Source organism: Salvia splendens, chromosome 4, assembly GCF_004379255.2.
Source record: "Salvia splendens isolate huo1 chromosome 4, SspV2, whole genome shotgun sequence".
NCBI classification, from domain to species: Eukaryota; Viridiplantae; Streptophyta; class Magnoliopsida; order Lamiales; family Lamiaceae; genus Salvia; species Salvia splendens.
In genome coordinates, this window is record NC_056035.1 from 10,929,790 (window position 1) to 10,950,663 (window position 20,874).

The following is a 20,874-nucleotide window of genomic DNA, read 5'->3' on the forward strand; positions in this document are numbered from 1 at the left end:
GTTCCGGGCATGTGTCGACGCTGGCTGGCCGAAGAAAAAACGGCTGAACTATACCGGTGATTACAGCGGCAGCAGCGACTGAACTATTTGCTTGTTCTGATGATGTGGATGGAGGATTTTTAGTACTGATGATATGACAGGAGGAGTTTATGGCTGAGCTATGACTGAGCTATTGTTGGGCGAAAGTCAGTGTGGATGCTCGTAGGAAAGACATGAAAAACGAAGCACCACAGCTTGCATTACCACTATTGATTCCAGATCAGCAATTATGGTGAGACCCATACCACAATCAAAGGTGCTTAAACATCGAACACCTCTCATCAACAGTCCAGCACTGGGCCCGCGTGTATGTCCACTGCCACTTCACCAATATTAAAGCTGTTCGATATATAACGCGCTCACACTTCTACCACTCCGAACCTCTTATTTATAGGAGTCCTCTCTCCAAACCTCTATCCGAGCCTCTGCACCTATATAAGCATTGCGTTTGATCCCCCCTCCCAGACAGAGCTCAGGCTCAGATCCCGACATGACCTCTTTCCAGCAATTTTTGGGATTTCCCGTAGCCGATATTTTCGCCTGTCAGATTGTTTGGGAGAACCAGGAGAAGCTTGATTCTACATCACGATAGCTTTGAAATTTGGAATTCTGGTGATTCGACGGACTAACTTTGACGAGGATTCAAGCGTCTGTAATTTTGTGAAGTGACCTTAGAAATAAGTATGCGAACTTGACCATTTTATGTTCAGTTGAGATCTTATCGACAATTTGTGAGTTTAGTTAGATTCCTGTTAATTGTGCTGTGAATTTAGTTTGAGGTCGGTTCTGATCAGGATCCTTCATGGATCGTAATCGCTGTTTGATCTCTCTAATTTTTGAGTTTGTGCGCAAAATTAGGGTTTCTAGCTCTTTTGAGGCAACGGGATTTCTGATTAAATTGCATTTTTAGGCGTGCTTGATTACGTTTTAAAGCTGGATTGAGGAGTCAATTCTCGAAAGAAAAATAAATCAAATCATGGCTCAGAGTAACTGGGAAGCTGATAAAATGTAAGGATTCTCAAACATTTAGTTCATACCTTCTCTCCTTTATTTTGCTCCCATTATAGAAAATAAGAAAGCTTACCTGCAGAATACTTTCTTACTGTACTCTGTTTATTGTTCTTTCTTTACCCTTTTACGCCTGAAACTGGAAAGTTTGTATGTTTATGATTTTCTGATTAGGAACATTACCCTTTTTCCAATAGGTAGCATTATTGATGACTAAAGCCTTTGAATTTACAGGCTCCGGAGCTCTGTTTTCTGTTCATTATTTTGCCCAGAAAAGAGCTTACAGTTCTAAATGTGTTCTTGTTTTGATTACTAGGAAGCACCGCCTAATAAGACTCAAGCTTTCTTTAATGTTTGACAGGCTTGATGTATACATTCACGACTATTTGTTGAAAAGAAAACTGCATAATTCTGCGAAAACTTTCATGACAGAAGGAAAAGTTGCTACAGATCCTGTGGGTAAGGGATTTGTTAATTATTTTATGTGATTGGATTATATTTTTGTGCCCTGTGCATTTGGATAAGCATCTTTTTGTTGATTCTTTACCTTATGCCTGCATTCTGCTTCCTCATATTAGAGATGCGTGTGTTGCGGATAATATCTTCCTTTCTAACTACTAGTTTTATTTTTAGCTATTGATGCCCCAGGAGGATTTCTTTTTGAATGGTGGTCTGTTTTCTGGGACATTTTCATCGCAAGGACAAACGAGAAGCATTCTGAACCTGCTGCAACTTACATAGAGGTTTGTCAAATTTTGCAGCTCTTATACAGTTTCATTATGAACTTGCACCATGCTGCTTGTGTCAAACGCACCATTTAATAGGTTCTTGTGATTTTTGGTACTAAACTTAGACACAACAAATCAAACAAAGAGAGCAACAACAGCAGCTTCAAATGCAGCAGTTGCAACTCATGCAGCAACGCAGTGCCCAATTACAGAGAAGGGATCCAAATCACCCACCACTCGGTGGTCCCATGAATTCTGAGGGGATGATGGGCCAACCATCTGCCAGTGTATTGGCTATGAAGATGTATGAAGAACGGATGAAGCATCCCCACCCCATGGATTCAGAGACATCTCCAGGCCTCATCGAGGCTAATAGGATGGCACTTCTTAAATCAGCTTCTGGTCAGCAAGGGTAAAACTGATATAGCCAAATTCAACACCAGTGAATTTGAAACTATTATATTGATCTAAATTAATAATTAGTTTCTTTTCCCATGGTTGAAACAGGCAGTTGATACAAGGCAACTCTGGGGGTATGTCTGCAGCCTTGCAGCAAATGCAAGGGCGGCCTCAACTGGCTACTGTAAGTACCAAACCTTATTTATTGTTGGATGCTTAGCTTTTCTCTGTTGCCTTTCCCGGAGCATATTAATGTAATTTTGTCATGTGACATGTCCAGGACAATAAAGGGGAAGTTAACTTGGGTGCCACACAAAAATCTTTGCCTATGGACCCATCGTCAATTTATGTGCAGGTTCTCCAGTCAAAATCTGGACTGGGTGGTGCAGGTAATATTACTGACCTCGCCCAAACATTCTTTATTCATAGTTTCACTCTTAGTGCTGTCGTGAACTAGTTTATGGAATGTCTCTTTATCCATGCTAATGACAAGTTATTGTAAAATGTAAGCACTATGTTCATTGAGTTTTTGTTATAAGTTATAACATCTTAAAAAGGGTGGGGGCGGGGATAGTTATCGTTTCTACTACAATTTTACCTTTTTTTATACTGTCTTCTGCTTGACTGGGGCAGATAGTTTTAACATTAAAATGGTTGGTAAAGAGATGGAAGTTCAAATTTAATTACATGCTTACTTGTAGTTGTTTGGTTATTGTAGTGTAGTAACAAGATTAATGTTATTTAGTTTGAGCATTTATGATTGCGTATAGCTCCATCTGGCATCAAAGTTATATTGCTTAAAGTCATTTGCAAGTGTTCTTTTGCTCTTTCTAATCTATTTTTATTGTTAGGATTAAATCAAGGAGTAACTGGTCTTCCACTGAAGGGTTGGCCTTTGACAGTGAGTTTGTTGTGCTTTGTTGTCTACTGTTCTTTTGAGAAGAACCTAATTGAAACTCTTGAGTTCTGATACTTACCATATCTCACAGGGAATTGACCAATTACGGCCAAGTTTGGGTTTGCAAGTGCAAAAGCCCAACCTGCCTACCCCAAACCAGTTCCTTTTGGCACCACAACAGCAGCAAGCCCTTGCACAGGCTCAAGCACAGGGTAACCTTGGAAATTCACCTAACTACGGATTTGGAGGAGTGCAGAGAGGTAGTTTTAATGCAAAAGATGGCCAACCTCCAAGAAATGATGGATCTATTTGCTCCCCTGTGCAGTCAAATTCTCCTAAGGTTACTGTCTCTTTATTTCTTAACAGCACAATTTGACAATTGAACTTTGGCTGTACTATTTTTTTTTCGGCATTTGAAATTGCTGTGGGTGAGTGCGATGGGATTGTTAGGTCTAAATTATTTTGCCTGATACTAAATTTTAGTTAAAACTGTACCTTTTTTGCTTTTAATAAGAGTCGGCTCTGTAAATTAATATCTGTACTGTACTCGTGAATCGTGATGATAAAGTATCCCAAGTTTTGATGGGTATGTGTCATATTTCTGTAATTTCAGCGGAAAGAATAGGGCTTTGCTTGTAAAGCATGATGCCAACACAGCTTTGACAGGTGGTTAAATTATCTTCTCTTTTTTTTCCGGCTGCTTGTTTGAAGTTAGTTCCAACAACCAGCTGCTAGCCTTACCAATTACATGTCTTGGGACTGATTAATGGAAATATGTTGACCCTATGATTAGGTTTTTCTCTTATTAGTTAATTTAGTTTCTCTACTGCATATAAAAAATAAAATATTCTTACTAGGACAATGGGATATGCTGATTTGATTAGTTTTAAACTCTTGTGTTAAAGATGTGCTTTCTACCCATCAGAACAATGTAATTAACTCCCTTAATTATTAGTGGCATATAATAAGTTTGTACTTGGAAATAATATTCCTCATTCTGAGCAGATGAAAATGGGCCAAATGCAGCAGTCGTCCTCACAACAACAGGATCAGTTGCAGCAGCAGCAGCAATTGCAGCAGGTTAGTTAATCCTAAGGCATGTGTTGATCCTATTTAGTTATCTGAATGTTTCTAATATTTCAGTTATGGCAAATGAAATCCTGTAATCTCTCTGTTATTTGTTCTAACTGCTCCTACCGCAAGCATCTGAACATTTCTGATCTTTCTTCCTGAAATCCCTTGACTTTTGTCATACATAATAAACTGATGAATACTTTACCGTGAAACAGAATAATAGGAAAAGGAAACAACACTCTTCGTCTGGACCTGCCAATAGCACAGGTACTGGAAATACGGTAGGCCCCTCCCCAGGTTCACCGCAATCAACACATACACCTGGGGATGGGATGACCACTGCCAGCAGCCTGCATAATGCTAATAATGTATCCAAGAGTATGATGATGTATGGTGGAGATGGAGCTGGTGTAATTGCATCATCTACAAATCAGCTTGTGAGGCTCAGTTTTGTCATGAATTACTCAATTCATTTTAATTTTATTTTCATTTTACCAGTTGGTATCAGTACTTTTTTATATTTCATTTTTTTGGAGCATTCAATGTGGAGTCTTCATTATAATACATTGGTTTTTTATATTTATTTTTCATAGGATGATTTGGAGAACTTTGGTGACGTTGGCTCCCTTGAAGATAATGTAGAATCCTTCCTGTCTCATGATGGGGGAGATGGTAATATGTATGGTTCTTTGAAACAAAATCTTACTGGGCATAAAACTGAGACTTCTAAAGGTGGGATATGATATCCAGGCATGTTGCTGTTGACTGCTTCATACAGCTTCTATTACTATGTTACTTAAATGATTGTGTGCTATGTAAGGTTTTTCATTTGGAGAAGTTGGTTGCATTCGGACAAGAAATAAAGTGACTTGCTGCCATTTTTCTTCGGATGGGAAGTTGTTGGCTAGTGCAGGGCACGACAAGAAGGTAGGGTAACTATGCTCTTAAATAGTGTTTCAGTAAACTGGATGTGTTCCATGTTATTGTACTATATTGCTGTTTGCATTTTTGCCAAAAGAGTTAGGTCTATTGAATTGATTTAATACTGTATTATATATTCATACATGGGCTACTGGATGAGCAGTGATCTATTTATCGTATGGTTTGATACATTTTCCCATACTTTTCTACTCACTCTTTGTCCTTGGATTAGGCTGTTCTTTGGAATATGGATACATTACAAACAGAGTCCACCCCAGAAGAACACCAGTACTTAATTACTGATGTTCGCTTCCGGCCGAATTCTACTCAACTTGCTACGGCTTCATTTGACAAGTCTGTTAGATTGTGGGATGCAGCTAACGTAATGACCTCTTGCCTTCTGTTTGATAATTTAACTTTTTAGATTTTTTATGGCTGCAGAAAACTATTAAAGCATGTGTCTGCACACATACACACATACACACATGCACACATGCAAACATACACACATGCACACACACATACATACATACATAGAGGGCGGATGATATAGCAACCTCCCCTCCCGTCTTATGTAGAATTCAATTTGGACCACTGATCTTTGTATGATGTGCAGTTGTCATCAAAATGTTCAACGGCAATATATAAAATGCATTATCACAATATCCATAATTTTAGAGGCACTTATTTTTATATACTATGAAACTGCATGCTTCTGATTCTGATATATACTGAATTCATATCCATCGTTAGAGGCACTTACTCTGCTAATTTTATGCTTTTGCACAGCCAAGCTATTGTCTGCAAGCTTACACCGGGCATAGTTCCCACATCATGTCCCTTGATTTCCATCCAAAGAAGAACGATCTTTTTTGTTTCTGCGATAGTAAAAATGAGATACGTTATTGGAGTATTAGCCCATTCACCTGCACTCGCATGTCCAAGGTTGGGTATCTAACTTCTATATGTTGTCTGTAAATATCTTCATCCTCATTATTTCAATTCAATGAGGTGCAATTCCGAATATGATCTTGTTGACTGCGTGCAGCAAGGAGGAAGTGCACAAGTGAGGTTTCAGCCTATAACGGGTCATCTACTGGCAGCTGCTTCAGACAAGGTGGTTTCCATCTTTGATGTGGAAAACGACAGGCAAACACATTCATTCCAGGTTTTTTGCATACTATGGACATCTTGGTTTGTGCCTCTAGGGGTTAAGCGATGCAATTAATTTATTTTCCACCTCTTATAACTTTATTTTGGTGATTCATTAGGGACATTCTGGTGTCGTCAACTATCTTTGCTGGGATCTTAATGGTGACCTATTGGCTTCCGTCAGTGAGGACAGCATTAAAGTTTGGTCATTGGCCTCTGGAGAGTGCATACATGAGCTCAATTCTAATGGCAATCAATTTCATTCTTGTGTTTTCCATCCTAGTTATTCTGCTCTCTTGGTGATTGGAGGACTGCGGGTAGCCAACTCTCTCTCTTTTTCTTTCTCTCTCACACACACAGACGTTTCAAGACAGACTCAAGCACATATATGCCCTTGCCTATTTTGGTTGTCTAATATGTTACTGCATATGATGTCAGATAGCTGAATTTTTTTCGTAGCTTTCATTTGTTCATCAGCTGTGCTTAGGTTATTATGTCTGGGCTGGCAGTTGAGGTGGAGACAGACCTCTGAATAACCCTGTTGTGTTGTAGGCTTTGGAGTTGTGGAACATGGTAGAGAACAAAAGCATGACGGTTCCTGCACATGAGAATATAATAGCTTCTTTGGCACAGTCACCTCTGACAGGAATGGTTGCCTCAGCTAGCCACGACAGTTCTGTTAAGCTGTGGAAATAATAGTGGCTGGTTTTTCCTGGGAAGTTTCAGAGTCAATAGCTTGTATCAATATTGCAATATCCCCCTTTTGAGTTTATATATACAGCAAATAGAGAAGCGAGGAGGCAACAAGAGGGAACAGAGCAGGATACATTCACTAAACATTCCATTCATCTCTGCTCCTCTCCAACTAATTTAACTAGTGCACCACTGACGAGTTTGTACCAACAGCTGAAAATGTGCAGTTCTGCTCCACAATCGAAAATTGCCATTAATTCTTTGCTACTTAACATTTTGTCTTTGTGGTCGGATCACTAGATGCACTCGTATTATCGTGATGAGGCTAGGGAGTTTTATTGAAATAACACCTGTATATTGAAGCGCTATCTTTACTCTTTTTTTTCCTCCCTATCTATGCAATGGCAATGGCAATGGCAATGGCAATGCCAATGCCAATGCCAATGCCAATGCCTAATACAAAAATGAAAGATGTTTCCACACAATACTGACATGATCATGGAGAACAATAAGTCAGCCCAATAGCTTACTTTTCGGCTTTTCTCAAAAACGTTCCCATGTGAAGAAAGAAAGACAATGCACTGATCATGCATGTTTCAGACTTAAAATTCAGTGTCATTCGAGAGGAAAAAAGTGAGTTACCGGGTACCAAAGCTTGGTATCACTGTTTGCTTATCTACAACTAACTACAAGAATTGCTTCATATGCACATTTTAGGACCTCGTCTGCTCTCTTTGGTGCAGCTTCTTGAGCGGCCAAATGCCTTTAAGAGCTTTAACTATTGTTGGAGTTGATGAACTATAGTTGTCATTCTGTTCCTTCGTGTATTCCTGCGGTAAGATCAAACAAGTCCAAAATTGAGGTGTTGGAACTCTTCGCCTACATTGTTTCTTACAAGTTCAAACCAAGGAACAAGTATGAACAAGAACGTCAAAAGGAAATAAAATAAATCTATACAAAAATATCTTAAGTAGTTGTACAATTAATGTTATCACAATACCTGTCACGCCCGCATTTTCTAAGGATAGAAAACACGGTTAATCGCGACTAGGGGAGGATTAAAGAAGCGGGGAAGAAAGGGGAAAACAACACAACTCGACCGTAGCTCGAAACAAATGGGAATAGCTCGAATAAAATCAGAGTATCATTTCAACAATCAACAACTCCAAATGAAAAAAAAATCTCAACAATACACGAACTCAAAAGAAACAATATTTAGCGGAAGCATTTCGAGAGAAGAATAATATTATGTATGAAGACATAATATATTCGGAACATTTAAAAGTAGACACAAATCTTCACCAGCCCTGCTCAACACCCACCGCGCTCGTCACCGCTCAACCTGCACATAGGGAAAACATATGCAGGACTGAGTACTTGATGCACTCAGTGGACAAATGCCAAAACAATTTTATAAAAAACAGTTATATCACGCCACCATTGAGTGACATCGGGGTTTTAACTTGAAAAGGCCAGAGACACTAAAAATATCTCAATCACAAACTTTCAACTCATCCTCAAATCCTTTTTCCTCATCATTTCAAAACACAACCATTTCTCCTTGATTTATTTAAGAAACTGCCATATCTGTTCTTTAGAGTGCCGTGTAAGGGGCCACTTTCCACGAGCACGAAAACCGGCCAACCCGTTCGATGACTCACAGTCCTCATCGTGTACACTAGCCCAAGCAGGGACGCACCCTTGCTAGGACCCGAATTCGATTAAACTCATAGTAGGGACTCACTCCCCACTAAGCAATCATCAACATCATCATCTCAACAACCTCAACAACATCATCTCAACAATCTTAACATACATGACAAGGAATGCGGCCACATTCAAAGTCACTAGACCGGCCAACTCGAAGAGATAGCGCACGATCTACGTGGTGTACACTAGCCTGAGTAGGAACTCACTTCCTAGTCAGACCCGAATTCGATTTCAATAGGTCTAGTAGGGACAACTCCCTTGCTAAACAAACAGATAGGCATTTCTCAAACAAAAACACGGCATGATATTCCCTTTGCAAACTTTATTTTCCTCAAAAACGTATTTGAAGCATAAATAATTTTTCTGCATAGGTCGAGCATCATCTCACATCGCATCAACAAGTCGAGCATTTCACAACCACTCAAAAAGCTATACAGCGCAACACATGACAATCACTTTCACTTTAAGCACATAAATCACATAATCATGTAATAATCGCAATCAAAGGCATTTCGTCACATAAAATGATGCTCAAACCAATATATTAAATCGAAAGCTCTTGAAAATACTTTAGTTCGAAAGCCCACCTCGTTCGTTTAATTTTCTGAATTTGAATTCCTTACTTCGACTTCAATTTTGTACGCAGGGAAATCTTCTTTGACTCCATGCTTCTCTTCTCTTCTCTTTCATTTATTTTCTAGGCCGCCCGAGACATCGATCATTATCTTCACACTTTCTCACTTTAATCCACCCAAACACTTGTTTGACTTCTGAGGGCAACTCCTCTATTTCCATCGGTCCATTTAGATCTAGCCCATTTCTTCTCTTCTTTCTATTGTTGGATCAACCATCAAATAATTAACTAAGGCCCAACCACTAAAATATACTCAAAATTCCATTGGGTCCAAGTCCAAAGAAAATTCACTTGGCCCAAAACTTAAATAAAAGAAGAAATGAGTAAACAAAAAAAAATTTGGAAAAGTTCCCACTCCCAAATACATACGTACTCCCTTCTCCCACTTTCACACTTCTTCCCCAAATTGCAATTGTTGTACGAAACAAAATCCTTAATTCACCTCTCCCTCTCCCCTCTTCCCTCTTCTCGTCTCTTTGTCTCGCGATTTCTCTCACACAATTTGCGCCGCCACCACCTCTCTGTCTCTTGCCGGCAGCCCGTCGCCGCTGCACTGTCGGAGCTTCTTCAGCCCGCTTCAGCGTCGAATCGAGACAAGTGGTGGATGTCTATCAAAAGTCAGCTCGTCTCGGCCACAGCCGCCGCTCAGTCGCTGCTGCTGCTGTTCGGGATTCGTCGAGCAGACGAGCAGTGCCATTGCTGTCCCGATCAGCATCGCACCGCCGCTGTCACTCCTCCATCTATCTCTCATCATCCCCATCCGTTATATCGCGCTCCGCCTCGATCTCTCATTGATCTGTTAGCCCCTCGCTGCGACACCGCCGCCGCCACCGCCACTGCCCTCCTCAGAGTTTCATCAGCGCGTTGCTGCTGATTGGAGTAGGAGTCACCGCCGTCCAGCCCCGTTGTTGGAGCTTGTGCAGCCTTCTTCTCAACATGACACCACCGCCGCGCCGCTGTTGTCACGGTGTAGTCGACGTCGCATCGCCGCTGCTGCTCCACCCGAAATCACGCCGCTGCGAGACTCCATCGCTGATCCGAAAAGGAACGCAGAGCAACTCCTTTCTTCCCCTCTTTTCGAAACTGAATGAAAGATATGGGGTCGTGGAGTTGTGGGCAAAATATATATATATATATCAATGTTTTAAAAACCGGACCGGACCGGCTGGTTCGACCGGTCGGACCGCGAACCGGTAGGTAGTTCGGTCCGGTTCACCCCTTTAAACCACCACTGCATTCAACCGCCGTGAACCGGTGGAACCGGCCGGTCGGACCGGTTGGACCGTGAACCGGAAACCGGTTTTCTATTTTTTTTCAAAATTTTTAAAAATTTGTTGTTGGTAGAGGTTGAACTCATGACCTCTCTTCTAGTTAAAAAAACCTTTACCACTCCACCACATGGGCTCATTGAACAATTTGAACATTAAATATTTTTATACATTAACCATTAATTTTATCTACAAAAACTAATAATTCATTTTAGTTTTATTATGCTTTAATATAATTTTTAATTATAATATATATAATTATCATCCTTTATATTTAAATGATGCTCTACTTACCACCAATATTATTATTAGTGCCATATAAGATTCATTATTTACTATAAATAAATTTTTTATATTACATACTTAATTTATATACCCTAGCTAGTGACATTAATGAATAATCTTATCTAAACTAATTAATAAGTACTTAATTCGTATTTAATTATATATTATTTTACGAAATAAATTTTCTTAAATTAATATAAACATTATCTATTTTAATACATGAAATATTAAATTTTTTATCTAGACTAACTAATATTAAATATATATATCTGAATATATTTACTAAATTTTAATATTATTTATATTTATACATCACTAATTATCTATAAGGTTTAATGTTTTGTTATATATTATTAATTGTAAATCATTTACTAAATTTAATATATTTTTATATATATTTGCAACAGTAAAACGGTTAGACCGGTGGTTCGACCGGTTGGACCGGTTGAACCGTGAACCAGTAACGTCGCCGGTTCGCTTGCCAGTCCGGTTTTTAAAACATTGATCTATATTGTGAGCAGAAAATCTTGTTGATATTGCCGAGATTTGCTCCTAATTAAAAACTGATTTCTTTCTCCTTCTCAAATGTGGTAATCGAATAGGAAGTGGAGAATGGCTCAAAATGATGAAATAAAAGCTGACTTGGTCTTCTCCAAAATTGGGCTTCAAAAGAAGTAGTTCCAAAAAGAATTGGGCTTGGAAATAAATAAAGTGGAATAGAAAAAGAATAATTGTTATAGGCCCAAAATGATATTTCTTCTCTTGACAAACAAAACAAAGCCGATTTTTTTTTTCCAGATGTACAAACGATATCACTACGAGAATTTTATAAAAAGGTTATAAAAAATCGGGGTGTTACAATACCATAATGTAAAAACTTAAGCCTAAAATTTATTTTTGGTTCTAAATTTATGAATATTTTACGATTTTTATCCAAAACTTTATTATGATAATTTCAGGTTCTTGACAATTGACAAGTGAAAGTGTTGCTAATTTCAAGATCAAAGCAATTTTCACTTGATTGGTAACTTAAACACTATATTAAACTCCAATTTTGTCCTGACCATATGAAAATTATAGTATATACTCTCTCTGTCCCACTACAAGTGAGACGTTTATTTTTTTGCCGTTGTTTTGCGAAGATGATAATAAATAATTAAAGTAGAGAGAAATTAAAGTAACATAGAGAATAATATAAAAGATGGTCGTATATACATTAAAGTGAAAATTATAGTAACATTATTATTATTATTATTATTATTATTATTATTATTATTATTATTATTATTATTATTATTATTATTATTATTATTATTATTATTATTATTATTATTATTATTATTATCTTACTTTATTTTATCTATACTCTAACTATTAATTATCATTTTTGCCAAACAACATCCGATTTGGAACGCCTCACTTGTAGGGGACGGGAGGGAGTATTTTTTATCCTAAACATATAAGGAGAAACAACATCATATAAGTGAATTTAGGTGCTAGTTTTGCCTCCAAAGTGCACGCTGACGTTCGATTTCATGGTCGTGCATCAAGAGGGATTTTGCAAATTAGTAGTTTACAATTTGGTTTTGTTTGACGGCGTTACAATTTTTAAATTTAAGACTTTTTCAATACTAAAATATACTCCATTTATCAGTGTCTCAATTTGGTTTTTGGTTGAGACAATGATGATCGGTTGCTGGGTCTCCTTTTCCGAGGCTCAAATTCGTTTTGGAAAAAGAAATTGTCTTTTTGGGCTTGAATTGCTTGATTTTAAAGTATGTTTTTGCAAATCTTTATTCGGTGGTTTTTTTGGTTCAATATTTCTTGATCCATATGTTTGCTGCATTTCCTGCTCTTCTTCTTTGTTGCTGATAATTCGATTTTAATTTTGCCGTCGATTTCTTGTTCTTGCTTTGCCAAAATTTGTTGTGTTTCAGATTTGGTTGAATCTACAAATTGCAAACTAGCTCAAAGGTGCAAAATCAGGTTATGCTTAATTATACTAAACGCGTTACATTAACAAACTTAACGGTCATGTATGGCAATCAGGGTAATATTTATTAAACGTCTTATAATAATTTTGATAATTATTTTATATACATCAAATAACACCATAATACAAAAAGAATAGGATAAATGGCTAAAAAACTAAACTTTGGTCAAATTTTATTTTATCCCGCAACTTTCAGAAATTACCAATTAGTATATCATAACTTTGATATTTTTCTCAATTGTCTCATAGTCTATGATTTGAGGAAAATTATGTATGTTTTGGCAAACGAAGAATATCATGTGAACAAAACATTCAACTATTTAAGCGACATCATTTAATATATTTACGTCTTTAAGTTTTACATATGCACGTAATTACATTGACAAAATCAGAAACATATTTATAAAGATTTTTTTTCTTATGGAACAATTAAAAAATATCAAAGTATAAACTATAATATAATTAGTCATTTTTAAAAATTATGGAAATGATAAGAATTTGACAATTACTTTATGATAATTGTTTTGGTCGTTTGGCTTAAAAACTAGGAATACTCATCTTGATTATTACGGATTTGGTATCTCGAATTAAGGGATGGGATCCCCTGCTGTGCAAAATGCCACAGCAGGGGGTGCTGTGGTGATCTACACCATAAATTAATTTCCTCTACTTGTATTATTATTTTTCATGTAAAAAATCAATGGTTAGATTCACCACAACACCCCCTGTTGTGGCATTTTGCACGGCAGGGGATCCCATCCCCTCGAATTAATTATATTGCTCATCTTGATTACTACTACTACGGATGTGTTATCTCGAATTAATTACTCCATATTGGTAATAAAATGGAGTAAGGGTAATATAAACATTTTACATAATATAGCATCGAGGTGAAAATACACCAAATCAGAACATACACCAAATCAGAACATACTGTACCCTCCTCTGACTTCACCTCACATAATTTAGATTTCACACCGCCTCTCTCTTCTTCTCCCTCTCTCTCTCTCTACATGAAAATTTGAGTATTTCACACATTTGAACGCGCTTCGAGGGATAGCAGAGGTAGCCATGGGAAAATGCACGAAGAAAGCAAAGATGGCGCCTGACGTAGCCCTCACGGATGTATCACACTCCTACCTCGGTATCCGCACCCACACCAAAGCCCTAGCCCTCTTTCACCGCCTTCCTTCCGCCGCCGCCTTGAAAAAATCCATGCAGCCGCAGAATTCACGACGTAGCTACGGTTGCAGAGTTGAAGAAGACGCCGAAATTGGAAGGCATCAGGAGTTTTCGCCGCCAGATTCAGCTCAAGGAGAAAATAATTTGGATTCTGATGTTCGACAAAGGTTCTCTCTCCCTCTCTCTCTGTTGCATTTTTTATCCCTTACTTTTTTTATTTTTGTATGCAATTTAAGTTTTCACAATCAGTTTGATAAGTATTCCATGTTTTACTTAACTTTTGTGTTGCAATCACTCGAATAGAATTCTCCTTTTTTTGTTTTCGCCAAATTGTTTTTAGGGGAAAAACTATGCTTGACCTAAATCTATCGGCATTAATCATGAACTCATTTCTTAGTTTTTCAACGTATTTGTGATTGAGGTTCACCGAAATCGAATTCCATGTATGTATATTATTTAAATATTATTATAAATGATTAATAAGTACATTTTGAATCTTGAAGTGGTTGTTGAAGTGTGTATATTTCGTTTAGTGAGTGAAAGCAGTTGTTTCGGTTGGTGAGTGATGAGATTCACCTCTTTCATTGAGAGCTTGGGACCTTTCAATAAATATTTCTACTACTACGGAGTACTATTTAAATCTGGAAAGTTGACAGATATGGAAACTTCAGAAAATAGCTTTCGCAAAATGGTTAGCAGCGGCTGTCACAGATTGGTTGTTTTAATGATATTATATGTGGAACAATATTTATTTCCATGTGCATCACTAACCCCACTTGCCTTATGCTATGGATACAAATTAATTAAGCACTTTCACTCCCATTGACAAGAATGTGGGTAGGATTTATGGTTGCATTCAAGTTCATATCCAGTGACACATTCGTAATTTTGTTGAGTGCAGTTCCACCGGGGCCATAACTACGACGAAGCAAGCATGTTCGAGTCGAATGACACAAAACGCATTTGTTAGGATCGCTCCTCCTGCGCATGAACTCGAGGAGTTTTTCGCCCACGAGGAGCAATTGGTACAGCGCCGTTTTGTCGAAAAGTATGGTGGTGGTTTAAATCCCTTTTTTAGGTGTCTAGAAGCTCTTCTTCAATTCATCACCATATTTTGTGGTGTGTGTGTCTGAATTGCAGGTACAATTTTGACATTGTGAAAGATATGGCGCTGCGTGGACGCTTCGAATGGGTAGCAGTAAGGCCATAAAATAAGAGTGTTTATTTGGAAGAAAGTAGGGCTGTTGTTTGGTCACTAACAGTATACATGTAGGAATTCCCTAGGAAGTGTAATCAATCACTAAGCTTGCTTAAGTTTCCCACCCTTGTAAATACGTACTTCATGTGTAATTTTGCTTTAAGATCCAATAATAATGCTTCCTTGAAAATCATGCTGTTTTATGGTAGTACTACTATTTCAATAAGAATGCGACAACGGGTAGTTTGGAGAAAAAGTTGTAGTATAGTACTCCATAAAATTGTGTCAGATCAAAGACTTTCTAGAAAAAAGATTTAAGTAAATAATACTCTCTCCACTCCTTCCTTATTCCTGAGTAAAGCGTTCTTTTTAGATAATTTCCTCTATAAATAAGACATGCACGAAATTCCAAAAATGATGGTTAAGTGAATAGAAATGATGTATAGGAGAGAATAAAGATATTAGGAGTACTTTTCAACACGAAATTTTAAAAAATAATATTTAGCTTGTTAAGTGAATAGAAATGACGCATGGGAAAGAATAAAGTAGAGAAGTGAAAAAAAAATTAAAGTAAAAAAAAGAGTAAATTAGTTGTTTTTTGCCAAAAGAAAAATATGAAGTCCCCAAAGGTACTACTAAATACTAATCACTGGATAGAGAGAATCAAAATTTATAGATGTTTCTCTAGTGGTTGTACAAGTTGGAACTCCAAAAATAATACTCCTACTTGCATGATTTAAAATATTGTTGAAAATGACGAATTGTGACATACATAATATAGATAGGTAAAGAGCAACAAGATTGAGTGAGAAATCACGGGTAACATAAAATTTCCCAAACGAATGTCACACTATTTGATCTGAACGTTGTCAGCAGAGAGTGGGGGGTTTACATGAAATGAAATTTCACTGTATTTTGTCCCTTGTCTCTCAAACTTGTGGTAATGACAACTCTGCTGCAGAGAGGGGGTACATTTTTCAAATTTTTACCTTTTTCTTTTGGAAAATGAAACCAACCTACTTGATGATACATGTATGTATACATTTGGGCTGGTTGTTCACATGGAACATAGACTCGAAGCAGAGTATTTATTGTCACGAGTCTGTCAAAATGTCTTGTAAGCTGAATCATATTCTCTCTTGTGACACAAAGTGATATTTTACTTCTTTTTAAAGCTTTTATTATGATTGATTACAAATTCAATCATAAAAAACAACAAGATTGAATTAACATACATGACCAAATAAGTGTACTATTGCAACTATTTATTGCTCAACTACCTGTCATTCTATATAAATGAACGTTCATCAAACAAGCAGTATACTGATTGTAGGGTAGAGTAAGTACCACGACCAACCAAGGCAAAAACCTGTGTGCGCCGACTGCACTCTTATCTCTACAAAGGCAAAAACTTGCGTAATAACAGTTTATTAATCCTCGATTAGGATTTGATTAAACACCTAATATGGAGTAAGATTTATGAATCTTCAAATCCACAGCACACTTTGATGGATTCAAGAATTACGAGTCTATTTGATCATAAACAGTAGTACTTAATTCTTTAAATCAGATTACTTTTAAGTAAAATGTACTCCTATCATTTAAACTTGAAACTTGCAAGTTCATGTACCTGATAGATTGGTATAAGTGGCTCCTTCCCAAAGTCATTTTCTGGTCAGGGAGTAAAATATTTTCAGAAAGTTATTCACTTTGCAGAAATACAAAACCAACACTCGATAGGGAAGATCAAGATATACAAGAAATGATGAGCAATTGGTATTGCTTTAAGTTTCAGCATAGACTTCAGTGTTACACGGGGAATTTCGTTACATTTCAAGTTTCCACAGACGATGACGATAAACAAGGATAAAAAGAGCCAACAAATGATTCTTTAATCAACTGTGAAATCGTCTAATAATCTCAGCTGTAAAAGAAGCAATGTTATCCACTAGAGTATTGAGGATTACCATTTACCACAAAAGCCAGGAGGCCTCCCAGAAAGAGTTCCATACTATATAATAATTTCTCTTCACGCACATCCCAGAGGTTCCTCAACCAGATAAAGCTGAAACATCAAGTTACGCAACTTAATCATACTTGGCGGAAGAAACATAGTAAAAAAAACTTAGTATGTGAACAGGGTGCAAAGTAGTACCCTACCATAAATTTTGCAAATTTGAAGACAACATCTATTCCACTGAAGTTGTCGAGTCCGAAGGAGGTACAAATTTTGTATCAGACATTTCAACTTCACAGGCACTACTGTTAGACACAGTATCGTTTTCCAATCTGATCTGCTTGAGTCTGGCTACTCTTACAGCATGCAGCTCATATCTGGCCATAAAGCAAGATAAGGCATATATATAATCCTATGGCATATTGGCATTTCATGCAGTCATGCTCACAGAGAAATTGCATGAGAGTATGAAACATCGTATGACCATTCCCACAGAGAATGACAGATTTGGTGTAGGTGGGACGTTAGGGGTTGCTATGTAACCACACAAAATTTATTAGCTATGCATATCTTAAAAATGCGCAACAGGACAAATCTAAACACACCATTTAAGTTTTAGCAAAGTTGCAGTTTATTCATATGGTTTAAAAGTAGATTATTGAGTAATTTGATTGAATTTTGTAATGATTTCAGTTTCTTTGTATCATTATTCAAATGATCTGAAAAGGCTCAGGTTCAACTAAATAAGACAAATTTGGTTTGACTTCACCGATCTTAGATGAGGTACATATCTGTCTAGTGGACCTCCTGAAATCAACATCTTGGGAGAGACAGTATAAAACTCTCATATTAGTTGGGTTATTTTATTGAGCTAATAAGTTAGATTTGGTAAGTGGGTCCATATGAGAAGATTAACAGCAGATATCCTACCACTCTGGCAATAATAGACTATAGTTCTGAATCAAATAATTGAATACCATTATCAGTATGACACTAATAACTGGTCATATAGTTCCTCATCAAACACTTGCAAATTCAGCAATGACTGTCATAAGAATAGTTACCAACTATATTACATAATTTACAGAGCTTATATAGGTCAGAGAACTCACTCGACCACCAAACTCCTAACAAGAGTAAAGTATATTCTCCAAAACTGCTTTTCCTTCAAATAGCGAGGGCATAATTGAAATCGTAGTTGCGCAAGTTCCTGAGAAAGATTAATAGTGTTTTTGGTAAGAAAATAACTAATAAAACATCCTTCAGAGTTAGTTTCCAGAAGAAGAAAAACAGAATTTCTACCCTAATTTGCAATTTTTGTATGACTTTTAATACGTTACAATTACAACACCACCATTTAATATTTCATTATTTTGCAATTACAACTTCCTCAATATGTTCAGCAATAAAATTGTGCCATTTCATTGGTAAAAATGAGGCTGCTTTTAGTGGTACACTTTAGACAAACTTCAATGAAAATTGCACATTTTGATAAAACCTCATCAATTATCCAATCATTTATGCATCATTTTCTTAACTACACGCTTGTTATGGCTGCCAATGAAGCCAATCAATTAATTGAAAGAAAATCAATCCTCTAAGATGATATTGGGAATCCTAACTTATACTTTGAAAAAGGGTTACTAATGATTCACATAAGCAACAATACCGTGATAAATTGATAAACTTTCCTTTGCCATCATCACCCTCATAACTCTTATTCCCTTTCTTCCTTACTAGCCTCTTTAGTTTTCAAACCAAATGCTAATGCAACAAAAATTACAACATTTTAGATACACAAGGCAATCTGCATCACTCTCCAATCACTCCATCTCAAATTACTTCACCAAACAGAAAAAGGTTCATAGTTTAGCAGTTTGAGACAGCCCAGGAAAGCATAGATATATCTAGTGAATGGCCCCTTCTTCAAATCCTTTTCTCCAGTGATACTTCCCTATTGAACCACCTAACATCACATGTTCGATAATATTTCTCTAGAAATGAGGTCAGCAATCCCCCAGCATAAGCAAAATTTAGTAAATTCTCAACAAAATTTATGATGCATAATACATATCATCAGTTAAGTCTCCCTCTTCTGCTCCTTGGAGAAAATCTTCAAAATTAAATAAATAAAATAAGAAAAGAAACATACTTTGACTCTGGAAAGGACAAGCATAGCATGAGTTTCCTGCCAGTCAGAAAGATCCATCCGTACATTCCCAGACTTTCCAACATCAGAGCCACTTTCTTCCTCGTCTGCGAAACCACCAAGCATTCAACAATGTCTAAACCTAAATAACTTACACACACGCGCTCAAATAGAGCGAGCGAGAGAGATTACCAGGAAGAGCGAAGTTCCTGAAGGTGTCAATAGAGAATGATTTGACCAATTCGATTAATTTCTCCGTGATTCCATAGATTTTATCCTCTTCTTGGGGTTGTAATTTGTTTTCGGAACTTTTGCTAGCCGCGACGGAGGGCAACGACGCCTTATTCAGATTAGAAACACTTCGCCGGACCCATTTGTATGCATCCATTGCCGCAACGCATCATCAGTCTCTGCAATTTACAAGTATTTGGCCATATATTTGTGGCCATTCTGTATGATGAAATTTGGGTGAGCAAGATTCTTTATTTTTTTGGTTGAAATAAAAATTAATGAAGAATGACTTTGAACTGATTTATAAGTATAAACTATTTCTTTTTTAATACGTCTGCCTTTCTACTTTTTGAAATTCATTTCTGTCCAATGAGTTAAGACTCATTATCCGTTAACAATATTTCATTTTTTTCAATTTTTATTTTACTTTTTAATTATATATTAAAACTTATATCGAACCAAATGTTGATATGTATTTTTCAAGAACGGAGGGAGTAATAAATATACTAATAATTACTAAATAAATAATATAATAAAATTTACAAATTATAGTAGTATATTACATTTATTGCTACTATTTTAGAATTGTTGAAATCTATAATCTATATCTATAATCTATAATAATAACAATAATAATAATATAATATTATAAAGGGCCAATTGAATGAAAAGTCTGTTGTGCCCTTTTTTGGCGGGAATCATCCTAAAATTTTGGCAACATCTTGGTTAAAAATTTGTGATCATATTGTAAAGTCCAATTGATTAAAAATAAAGCTTATGTCAGTTTTCTTTGTATGTGCTGAGAATTGTGTGTGGTAGGATGCAACCTGTGTTTTATACTCCCTCCGTCCCGTGCTACTCGCACGTTTGCTTTTCAGCTCGTCACAAAGTCCTTACACTATTTATAATTTAAGTTAGAATTAATGCATTTAATTAATATGTTAGTTTAAGTTAAGAGCTCTTTTATTAAGTGATATCTCATTACACCTAAAATTCTTTTTTAATTACACAAAAAAATCAATCCCAAATTTACGGCCTAAAATGAAAAGTGCGAGTAGCATGGGACGGAGGGAGTACTTGCATAGGCTTTTGTATAAAAAAATATCCTAAATCATACTTAATTTACTATCAAATTATCCGTAACTGTGTGTACGTGCAACTGCAGGTTCGGGATACCCGTTTAACAATTCGTGTCGGGATCGTGTAGTACTCCTTCCGTCCCACTCAAGATGGCCACATTCTCGAGTGACATGAGTTTAAGGTGGAATATGTATTTGTGATAAAGTAGAGTGAAGAAAGTAATCGAATATTTTAACGAGAAGAGATGAGAGAAATTTAATTCCAAATATAGAAAG

General features: G+C 36.7%; 3 protein-coding genes across 5 annotated transcripts; 2 read left to right on the plus strand and 1 right to left on the minus strand.

Moving 5' to 3' along the window:
• Positions 1 to 444: 444 nt before the first annotated feature.
• LOC121798540 (transcriptional corepressor LEUNIG_HOMOLOG-like) lies at positions 445 to 7,280 on the plus strand. Of its 2 annotated transcripts, none has more exons than XM_042197601.1 (18): positions 445 to 720; positions 950 to 1,047; positions 1,409 to 1,506; positions 1,681 to 1,790; positions 1,901 to 2,187; positions 2,283 to 2,358; positions 2,455 to 2,563; positions 3,026 to 3,075; positions 3,164 to 3,412; positions 4,078 to 4,152; positions 4,362 to 4,583; positions 4,740 to 4,878; positions 4,967 to 5,073; positions 5,300 to 5,449; positions 5,857 to 6,012; positions 6,116 to 6,235; positions 6,339 to 6,536; positions 6,772 to 7,280. In XM_042197601.1, the coding sequence occupies exons 2-18, from the start codon at positions 1,016 to 1,018 to the stop codon at positions 6,913 to 6,915; spliced, it is 2,322 nt and encodes a 773-aa protein (XP_042053535.1). In that variant the 5' UTR covers positions 445 to 720; positions 950 to 1,015; the 3' UTR covers positions 6,916 to 7,280. The 2 variants fall into 2 exon arrangements, with proteins under 2 accessions (XP_042053535.1, XP_042053536.1); XM_042197602.1 differs by lacking the exon at positions 445 to 720 and adding an exon at positions 752 to 770.
• A 6,449-nt stretch (positions 7,281 to 13,729) lies between these two features.
• LOC121799707 (cyclin-dependent kinase inhibitor 3-like) lies at positions 13,730 to 15,372 on the plus strand. The gene is made up of 3 exons (XM_042199153.1): positions 13,730 to 14,151; positions 14,886 to 15,032; positions 15,125 to 15,372. Exons 1-3 carry the CDS (start codon positions 13,874 to 13,876, stop codon positions 15,192 to 15,194), a joined length of 495 nt encoding a protein of 164 aa, XP_042055087.1. The 5' UTR covers positions 13,730 to 13,873; the 3' UTR covers positions 15,195 to 15,372.
• An 879-nt stretch (positions 15,373 to 16,251) lies between these two features.
• Positions 16,252 to 19,797, minus strand: LOC121797773. 2 transcript variants are annotated; one of them, XR_006049958.1, is made up of 6 exons: positions 19,481 to 19,797; positions 19,292 to 19,395; positions 18,252 to 18,349; positions 17,343 to 17,516; positions 17,150 to 17,247; positions 16,252 to 16,853 (listed from the first exon to the last, which is right to left on the minus strand). XR_006049958.1 is itself a non-coding variant. In XM_042196484.1 (5 exons), exons 1-4 carry the CDS (start codon positions 19,674 to 19,676, stop codon positions 17,372 to 17,374), a joined length of 543 nt encoding a protein of 180 aa, XP_042052418.1. In that variant the 5' UTR covers positions 19,677 to 19,797; the 3' UTR covers positions 16,937 to 17,247; positions 17,343 to 17,371. The 2 variants fall into 2 exon arrangements, 1 of the variants encoding a protein (XP_042052418.1); XM_042196484.1 differs by lacking the exon at positions 16,252 to 16,853 and having other exon boundaries at positions 16,937 to 17,247.
• Positions 19,798 to 20,874: the final 1,077 nt, after the last annotated feature.

Bases quoted from the DNA above. Each gene is read 5' to 3' on its own strand.
- LOC121799707 (XM_042199153.1), top strand. From the start codon at position 13,874: ATGGGAAAATGCACGAAGAAAGCAAAGATGGCGCCTGACGTAGCCCTC. The intron at 14,152-14,885 runs GTTCTCTCTCCC...TGTTGAGTGCAG, and splicing joins GATTCTGATGTTCGACAAAG to TTCCACCGGGGCCATAACTA. The intron at 15,033-15,124 runs GTATGGTGGTGG...TCTGAATTGCAG, and splicing joins CAGCGCCGTTTTGTCGAAAA to GTACAATTTTGACATTGTGA.
- LOC121797773 (XM_042196484.1), bottom strand. From the start codon at position 19,676: ATGGATGCATACAAATGGGTCCGGCGAAGTGTTTCTAATCTGAATAAG. The intron at 18,350-19,291 runs GTATGTTTCTTT...AATCTTTCTCAG, and splicing joins TTGTCCTTTCCAGAGTCAAA to GAACTTGCGCAACTACGATT. The intron at 17,517-18,251 runs GTGAGTTCTCTG...CTTTATGGCCAG, and splicing joins GTTAGGAGTTTGGTGGTCGA to ATATGAGCTGCATGCTGTAA.
- LOC121798540 (XM_042197601.1), top strand. From the start codon at position 1,016: ATGGCTCAGAGTAACTGGGAAGCTGATAAAAT. The intron at 2,359-2,454 runs GTAAGTACCAAA...TGACATGTCCAG, and splicing joins GGCGGCCTCAACTGGCTACT to GACAATAAAGGGGAAGTTAA. The intron at 3,076-3,163 runs GTGAGTTTGTTG...CATATCTCACAG, and splicing joins TGAAGGGTTGGCCTTTGACA to GGAATTGACCAATTACGGCC.